General features: G+C 31.7%; 2 protein-coding genes and 1 non-coding gene across 4 annotated transcripts; 1 reads left to right on the forward strand and 2 right to left on the reverse strand.

Moving 5' to 3' along the window:
- Positions 1 to 553: 553 nt before the first annotated feature.
- Positions 554 to 5,018, forward strand: LOC101251218 (wall-associated receptor kinase-like 20). The gene is made up of 3 exons (XM_026032895.2): positions 554 to 1,418; positions 3,102 to 3,162; positions 3,854 to 5,018. Exons 1-3 carry the CDS (start codon positions 626 to 628, stop codon positions 4,920 to 4,922), a joined length of 1,923 nt encoding a protein of 640 aa, XP_025888680.2. The 5' UTR covers positions 554 to 625; the 3' UTR covers positions 4,923 to 5,018.
- A 427-nt stretch (positions 5,019 to 5,445) lies between these two features.
- TRNAI-AAU (transfer RNA isoleucine (anticodon AAU)) lies at positions 5,446 to 5,519 on the reverse strand. The gene has a single exon. It is a non-coding gene; the product is annotated as a tRNA-Ile (tRNA).
- Positions 5,520 to 6,018: 499 nt separating this feature from the next.
- On the reverse strand, positions 6,019 to 8,510 carry LOC101260667 (organelle RRM domain-containing protein 6, chloroplastic). Of its 2 annotated transcripts, none has more exons than XM_004246402.5 (4): positions 8,151 to 8,510; positions 8,005 to 8,073; positions 7,433 to 7,539; positions 6,019 to 6,456 (listed from the first exon to the last, which is right to left on the reverse strand). In XM_004246402.5, the coding sequence occupies exons 1-4, from the start codon at positions 8,374 to 8,376 to the stop codon at positions 6,376 to 6,378; spliced, it is 483 nt and encodes a 160-aa protein (XP_004246450.1). In that variant the 5' UTR covers positions 8,377 to 8,510; the 3' UTR covers positions 6,019 to 6,375. The 2 variants fall into 2 exon arrangements, with proteins under 2 accessions (XP_004246450.1, XP_010325835.1); XM_010327533.4 differs by having other exon boundaries at positions 7,426 to 7,539.
- Positions 8,511 to 9,020: the final 510 nt, after the last annotated feature.

A 9,020-nucleotide genomic window follows, 5' to 3' on the forward strand; every position in this document is an offset into this window, starting at 1 on the left:
ACATTGGCAATGCATATAATTCAAACTCTATTTATTAAACTTCATGCTCAATCAAATAATGTCCTTGCACAGTGCGAAGCCACCATATAATCAGAAGTTCATCTAACTTCCTTTTGGTGAAAAATTCTAACATTTATATATAATTAAAATAATATGTTATGTATATATATTATATTTCGAATTTTCTTCAACTAGTTCATGTCTATTTTTTTGAATTTTATAATTCTTTAGTGAAAATACTAATTCCATTCCGAATCATATGTAAAATTGAAAATGCAATATATGTCAATGATCACTCTTTGATCCTCCAATCTTCCTCAAAAATCGTTGTCCCGTTTGTAGAAAACCTAGACACAAAAATTACTTCAAGTTGACAATTTTCTGACCTGTGTTGTATTATTTACAAAAAATAACAAACTTGTGTACTTTTTACGTATGTCGGCCCTCTTGTTTTCGAGACATTGATAATATTCACAACCATAAAATATTTTAATAAATTAAAAAAACATAAATCCCTTTTCCCCACTAGTTAATTAAGTTGTACGAGGTCAAATCTAGCCACACCATCAATAAAAACTCCATAGAACCATCAATAATTTTCACTTAATTCTTCCATTTTTTCACTATGGAGAAAAAAACATTACTTCTAATCATATTTTTCACTTCGATGATAAATTATACACTTTCAAAAAAAATCGCAACGAAAAATAAACTTATTTGTGAAAATTGTGGCAAAATCCCCGTGCCTTATCCATTAAGCACGGGGCCTAATTGTGGCGATCCATTATACAAAGTAAGTTGCAATGCAGGTACACTATGGTTCGATGCGATGAAAAATTCATCTTACGTTATTTCATCTGTTACCCCACAAATTCAACGATTAGTCATTAAACCACCTACCCCATACCCTAACACATGTCTATCGTCTGATTTTCGCTCCGAGGGGATCCAACTTGACCCGAATCTACCATTCAACATCACGGCTAGCAACGTAATATTGTTGTTAAATTGCACGGACTATATGTTGCACTTGCAAGTACCGATAAATTGTTCATCGAGTTGTGTGTGTCATCCTTATGTTGAAAAAAATTTAGAGTGGGGTGCTTGTAGGAAACAAAGTTTGTGTTGTACATTTAGGACAGGAGGGTCACAAAATGAGTATATGATTAGGGTTCATTCACAAGGGTGTATGGCATATCAAAGTTTTGTTGGATTGGATAGTTCATTGCCAATTGAAAAATGGCCACAACCTGGGCTTGAATTAATGTGGCAAATTCCAGATCCACCTATTTGTAAAAAACAAGTGGATTGTGATGCATTGAAATATTCTAGGTGTTTGGTTGATCCGAAAGATGTTAGAAAGAAGAGGTGTTTTTGCAAGTCTGGACACTATTGGGATGCACAAGGATATTGTCAAAGTAAGTATAATTCATCTCATATATACTTGATATTCTCTATTTTATCTGAATGTGTTTGAATGAATACGAAATTTTGAAGTATAAAATACTATATACTTATGAAACTTCTTATTTTTAGTATATGTACATTCATACTAGTGCATGTAATAGTTCTGGTTGGCTGGTTCAATTGTTAAGATATTGTCCGACTTATTCTAACTCAAAAGACAATTCATTTTTATAAGGTTCCTTTCTTCTTTTTATTTCAATGTGAAATTCGTTTAAGGTGTAATATCTATTTCTTCCTTCTTGAGAGAATTACCTTCGGTATCCACCATGGGCGTCACAATTTAGTTATGATATTGTGTTACTACGGACAAAATGAGAAGTTTAAAGTGAAATTATTTATAAGCATAAGAAGGTGTTACCCTTTGAAAGTTCAAGCTAGGTATACATTGTTAATGTAATATTTTGCACTTAATTTAAGTTAGTTAAAGTAGACTAAAGTGGAAATAATGTAGTGTCATGTAAAATAGTACTCCACTTAATTTGTTTTCTAGGAGTTCCATCATTTTATAGAACACACTTGAACGTGGGGCCTTGTCATGTTAGCTATTAGCTACTACTATGATCATTTTAGGTGATATTAATTAAATTAAATATTTTTAATCACGTAACTTCTTTATATATACTCCTTTTTTTAAAGATAAGATAAAAAAAAAATAAAAAAAGGAAAAAGTTCAGAAGGCAAATACTTAGGCCAAAAATAATAATATGTTTTAGCATTACAAAAATTAAAGTTGGGGGATCCGATGGGCATAGAACATGGAATTTGTTTCTTGATATACTAAGATTAGATTGTGTTGATGATTTCGACGTATAATCCTATTTATTTATTTTAATCTAGACACACTAATATATATTAAACTTAAAAAAATATTTGATGTTTACCCGATAAATAATTCTAAATACATTTTTTTCAATGTAAAATGTATATTTTTATATATCGTAATTTACGTGACATAATTTAATTAAATAAAAAATATTATGCCATTCGAAAATTAGGTAGATTAAAAATAATATGTCACATAAATTGTAACGCAGTTAATATATTTTGATCTCTATTTTGAGCATTCTAGACTAGACTTAAAATTAGTGTTGTAATTAGTTATAGCTTCATATATTAATTCTGGACAATAGATTAATTAATTATATAATACTCGAAGCAAAACAAATTTCTCAAATGGACCACATATATATTTTTGGATTTCAAAAAGAAAGGAATTAAATAATTAGTTGTTCATTTAATTTCTAAAGAAAAATTATGTTATAAAATTCATTGGCTATTGTTTAGGGATTTTGTAGTAGATTTTGTGTCCTTGCTTCCTGCCCAATCAAATTTACACTACATGGCTGCTGCCTAGTGAAGATTTATGAATAATAATAACATTTAATGATAAATGAAATAATCATTTTACTATATTATTTATAGTTAATTATTATTAATATTAATCATATAATATAAATTATATAAATATTGGAAAATGATAGTAGTATTTATTAATAAAAAGAATATGTATTAAACGTAAGCATATTTACAGTTGACTTATAAACAGTTTAAGAAATTACAAATTATATAGATAAAAAAATTTAGAAGAAATTTATAAGTTAATTTAACTAATTTTTATTTCTTAATTTGCGCAGAATGTCGACATGGCACAGCTTGCAAAATTCGAAGGAACAAAGCGCCTCTTATCGCAGGTTCTATTTTTAAAAAATATTTTTTTATTTTCTTATTTTTATCATCAGAATATAATGATAAAATATTTTTATTAGATACATTATATTTAAATTTTGAAAAATTCTTGTGTGTTCTCAAATAGTTCCTTCGTCCTATTTTATATGTCACCTTTTGAATTTCAAGAGTCAAACAAATTTATTTTTTACCGTAATTTTTTATAGATCTTATAAACATTTTGAATTATCAATTATTGTGATTCATAATACTTTTTACGTAAAATATATAAATTTCATTTCAAAAATATAATAATTGAAGATTCCATGCACAAATTTTCGGTCCAACTTAAATTGTTTGACTCTCAAAACATAAAATGTGTCATAAAAATTGAGACAGAGGAAGTATCTATTAGGATAACATAAAATATGTTATCTACTTTTAATCATATGCATAAGGAGGTTCTATAGCTTATAGAGGCTAATTCGCGTATAATTAAAAGAGATAACATATTTTAAGTGATTAACTTATTTACTCGATGAATAATCGAGAATCGAGAACACGAGCAAAAGTTTTTTTCAAAATTTGAATTGACAATATCTATTTAAGAATATTTTATCATGTGTTCAGACGTTTGACGTGAATCGAAATAAGCTATAGTTGAGTGTATTATATAATTAGTGCTAACGTGTTGTATTTATTTATTTATTTTGTTTTCTTTTTCAGTTGCTGTTATATCAGTGGTTCTCATGGTCTTAGGTGGATTTTTAGTCTACAGACGTTATCTAATAAAAAGAAGAACAATAAGGTTACTTGTCAAAGAAAGAGAAGAAATATTAAGTGCAAATACAAGTGGAAAATCAGCTAAAGTTTTTGCTGGCAAAGAAATTAAAAAATCAACAAATAATTTTGCCAAAGAAAACCTTTTAGGCACTGGTGGATTTGGTGAAGTATTTAAAGGTATTTTAGATGATGGTACTATAGTTGCAGTTAAAAGAGCAAAACCCGGTAACGCTAAGGGCACGTTACAAGTCCTTAATGAAGTTCGAATCTTGTGCCAAGTGAACCATCGTGGTCTAGTAAAATTACTCGGCTGTTGTGTCGAGCTCGAATTACCTCTTTTAATTTACGAGTACGTACCTAACGGTACGCTTTTCGAGCACCTCCACGTGTTCCGTCTCCGCGGGCAGGCCCCACTTAGTTGGTTGAGGCGTCTCGTGATCGCTCAACAAACCGCGGATGGGCTCGCGTACCTACACTCATCGGCCGTTCCGCCGATTTATCATCGCGATGTCAAGTCGAGTAATATTTTACTAGACGATAAGCTCGATGCTAAGGTTTCGGACTTTGGACTATCGAGATTAGTCGAGCTGAGTGAAAGTGACAATACTCATATCAACACATCCGCTCAAGGTACATTGGGGTATCTCGATCCTGAATACTATCTGAACCTTCAACTGACAGATAGGAGTGACGTTTATAGTTTTGGAGTTGTGCTTCTAGAACTTTTGACGTCTAAAAAGGCGATTGATTTTAATCGAGACGAGGAAAATGTGAACTTGGTTGTGTATATGAAGAGGATCATGGATGGAGAAAAATTGATGGATGTAATTGACCCTTTCATTAAAGATGGGGCAAGTAAAGTGGAACTTGAGACAATTAAGGCTGTAGGAAACTTAGCATCAGCTTGTTTAGATGATAGGAGGCAAAATAGGCCATCGATGAAAGAAGTATCTGATGAACTGGAGTATGTTATTGGTATTGTTAGTGGCCAGGCTTCAAAAAGTTAGATGGATTATTGTAATTTTTGGTTTAGTTAATAGAATATGATGTCATCTTTGATTTTGTTACAAGCTAACTAATTTTGTTTTTTTACATATTCACAACATGAATCTTTTTCTTCTAACATTATATATTTGTATTGATCTAAATTTGAAATTGTCTCGATTTTAATGAACATTCAAAGGGTGTTGTCTAGGGATTAATCAACGGTGTGGAATATGATTCATGAGTTTTCAAGTTTGAAGTCCAATAGAGACAAGAATACTAGGAGATTATTCCTTCTCATCTGTCTGAATCTTGGTGGATAGATATATCAAGTAATTGTGTTAGTGGGAGATAACAAATACCAAATAACACTAATCGTGATGTGTGCAAGTTGATCCTAACACCTCGATTATAAAAAAAAAAAAATCACAGTTTAAGTTACCCACAGCAGGTTGTGATAATAAAGACTTTAAACAGATGAGTTATTATTTGTTAAAATGAAATAAGAGAAGAGAAAATAACTTGAAATAAAAAAATAATTTATAATGGCCCATGCAGGTCTCGAACCTGCGACCTTCGCGTTATTAGCACGACGCTCTAACCAACTGAGCTAATGGGCCAATACATTCATGGATCCATTGATTACTAATATATATGTAACTTTTGTTACTTAATAAAGAAAAAAAACCCACACCTGTTTTTTGATGTAACAACTATACTCTTAGGACTGAAATCAACACAGATAATGCCTGTAGTGAAAGCATTTGCATCAACTTGTCAAATTTATTCAAAGCTAGAACATAATTTTTTAAAAAAACACGTTTTTCCTGTTTGTTTCATCAATGAGAATGAAGCAATGTAGAATTTTATTTACTTTCTTGATATTTTGAACCCGTTAGTGAAAATCTTGACTCCATACCAAGTCCACTTCTATCAAATACTGCTGCAGTACTACTACAAAAAATTAAAAAAAAAAAACAACAAAAATAAGAGTTTTACAACCAAATGCGCGAAAACATCAGGAGAGTACTAAATTAAACACAGCTTTGTCAAGGAAATCTTTATGATGTAGCTATAACAAGGTAACCTTTCACTCCTGAAGCAGGGAAGATAGATACGTAGCTGAAAGTAAGCAAGAGATTTTAACACAAGACGAGGCCGTTTCATCAGAATTTACTACAAATACGAATAAATACATAAATTAAGAAAAATGTGCAACAATATATTAGTAACTGCACAGTAGCCTGAGAAAGGATTAGAAGTTCAATGGTATCGAAGTAAGCAATCTTCATCCCTAAGTGTAGTAAGTCGAGCAGAAACTGATACACGCGTATTCTGATAAACGTAGAGATGCATGATGATTGATTTATGGGTGAATGAAGCGCGTCCGTGTCCACCACTGAATCTCTTCTGTTTTTTTCTTATGAGTCGCGGAGACGAGCCTTGATTGGAGATGCATGTCTACATCATTGTCTGCTATCGTTGTGATTTAGGCCCTCGACGAAGTTCAGATCTAGACTTAGCTACTTCTACAAAAATTACCCTGCCATCCAGAAACTGAGAAGGGCAGTTTGTTAGAACTATACTCAACAAACAAGAATTCCATGAAGTGACAATGATAGTTAGGGATAGTTAGGATGTAGCATTTTGCAAATGGGGATAGAAGAGTGTAAATAAGATGCATTTGTTATTATGTCATTACGAGGCATTCATATTTTATGTATGCAGATGGACGAGATGAATTTGAGAACGGAAGTTGAGGTTGCACATACAAGAAGCAGAAGGTAACTTCACACTTAACCCGGATTAAGTTAGCACTCACAAATCACAAGCCCATAAATTTGGCATACTGACTGAAATATGATCAGTACAGTTGGCTAGTACAGACTACAGAGTTTATCCAAACCCCAAAAGATGACATTTTCTTCCAGTAATAATCGAAACTTAAGTCTGCTTCCCTTTGCAGGTGTATGAAGAAGTTAGTTTTATTAAAATACAACCAATCATCATGCAAATCATGCTATTTATTGAAAATTATTTGCACCATGTCACACAAAAATGACTTGCTTCACTGATGACCATAGCTGATCTTCCACACACAAGCATTTCTATGCCTCAATCCCAAACAAATAGGGGTCGACTATATCAATAATTTAGTGTCGTCTCCTCAAGAAATGCTCATTTGCAAGAAAAAGTGTGTTTAGAGCCCTAATGATGATACTAAAGCACACTTAAGAGGCGAAACACTTAACATATTTTGATGCTCGCTTCAGGGCTTAAAAGTGTGCCTTTAACAACACTGAATAAAACGTTTAGTTTGTCTTATGTGAGTCTTTCATTCAGGTCCTCTTTATTTGGCATCCCATGTTCGTTTAATGAAAGGCTCATTTCATTACTTTTGAAAACGTTTTCATGTGATATGTCATATGCCAATATATTTTCAGTACACAATATCATCAAGAATGAAGGATATGTTCGAATTAGATTCTATTTCGGCAAAAGAATCAATGGTGGTTTAAGACTTACTAATTACCTTGCCATGCATTCCCTCAATTGCCTTCTGTGATTCCTCCTCCGTAGCATAACGAATGAAAGCAAATCCTCTTGGTCTGTTCGCTATTTTGTCCATCATCAAATTGACTGCAAAATCGAAGATACATACATGTTTTTTAGAAATTCATAACAAATTAATCATCCATAAGATAGCTGCAAGTTTTACTCAACTGCGTGAGTGCAACAACAACATTGCCATATGAGTGCCCTTTTTTGGCTAATACTCGTTCAGTTACGGTATAAGGTACAACAAAATACCACAGTGTACAAACAAAATACCACAGGGTACAAACAAAATTTGCCATATAACGAGTCATGAGTGGTAAATATGTATGAATGAATTTGAAGTTTGAAGTTTGAAATTTGAGGTTTTGATCAAGTTGTGTTTTGACATACATTTTATTCTGAATCAGTATCTGAAAACATGAACATATTCAAAGATATATCAAATTTCATGATAAAACATACATTTGAAAATAAATTTTCAAAAACTACTCCCAAAATTTATGGTCAAACGCAGGATAAGATGAACTGAATTTTTTCATTTTTAACCTTCAACGAGCTCTCCGAAATGGTTGAAGGTTTTTCTTAAGCTTTCTTCAGTTGTGCGAAACGAGAGTCCTACAAAATGAAATTAGTTTCAACAAAAAGTAGAAAATAGCAAAAATAGTACTAATGAAAAATCAAAAGAAACTGACCGCTAACAAAGAGCTTAGTTGAGGAATTGAAATTGATCGGAGTCGCTGAGGAAGAAGACTGAGCATAACAAGCTGATACAATTTGGGGATAACGAATACTTATTAGTGAGTGTGAAGAAAGAAGATGCTTCGATTCTTTTCTAATGGAAAATGAAGACAATGGTAGATGTGACTTTGCATACAGAGTAGCGCCGGAGTACGCTGCCGCCATTACTATGCCCGCCATTTTTCTTCAATTGTTACCGGAATAATGGAACTGGATAATGGATCGTGCCCTTGTGTGTCCAGATTCTCGAGCTGTTGCCGGTTCGGGTTCGGGTCAGGCCACAGAAGAGTGACGGGTCAAATTTTGACCCGTTTGGCCATAGAGGAAAAACTATCTTATTTATACATACATCCATATATATCGTAATTATCTTTACTTTTAAATAATTACTTAATTAATTAAGAATTTTTATGTGTGGTATTCAATCCAATAACTTTCATCTTGACTAATTTCATCAAATACCTATCACCGCTTACCAAAATAAGTGATACCTCTGTCCATCAATTAAAAAAATGTTTTTCTCATTCATTTTTATTTGTTCATTAAGAACTTTACAAGTTTTTTAAGAAATAATAATTAATATAAATATATTATCGCAATATTCATATTTAATTAATATAATATTAAGTCTTGTTAATAATTTGGAGAATGATTAATTAATATTAAAATCAGTTTTTAAATAATGTCGTCATTTTTAGATATTAAAAAGGAAAAATTGTATAAACGAAATATTAATTCAAAATAAATGTTATTTCACTTTTTTATTAATTCTAATTTGTATTTGTCATTCGCCTCTCTCCTAAAAATCTATATCGCCGCTCTCC

Source organism: Solanum lycopersicum, chromosome 9 (assembly GCF_036512215.1).
Source record: "Solanum lycopersicum chromosome 9, SLM_r2.1".
NCBI lineage: Eukaryota > Viridiplantae > Streptophyta > Magnoliopsida > Solanales > Solanaceae > Solanum > Solanum lycopersicum.

Bases quoted from the DNA above. Each gene is read 5' to 3' on its own strand.
- LOC101251218 (XM_026032895.2), top strand. From the start codon at position 626: ATGGAGAAAAAAACATTACTTCTAATCATATTTTTCACTTCGATGATA. The intron at 1,419-3,101 runs GTAAGTATAATT...TAATTTGCGCAG, and splicing joins TGCACAAGGATATTGTCAAA to AATGTCGACATGGCACAGCT. The intron at 3,163-3,853 runs TATTTTTAAAAA...TTTGTTTTCTTT, and splicing joins GCGCCTCTTATCGCAGGTTC to TTCAGTTGCTGTTATATCAG.
- LOC101260667 (XM_004246402.5), bottom strand. From the start codon at position 8,376: ATGGCGGGCATAGTAATGGCGGCAGCGTACTCCGGCGCTACTCTGTAT. The intron at 8,074-8,150 runs GTCAGTTTCTTT...TTCATTTTGTAG, and splicing joins AACTAAGCTCTTTGTTAGCG to GACTCTCGTTTCGCACAACT. The intron at 6,457-7,432 runs GTAATTAGTAAG...TGCCCTTCTCAG, and splicing joins TTGAGGGAATGCATGGCAAG to TTTCTGGATGGCAGGGTAAT.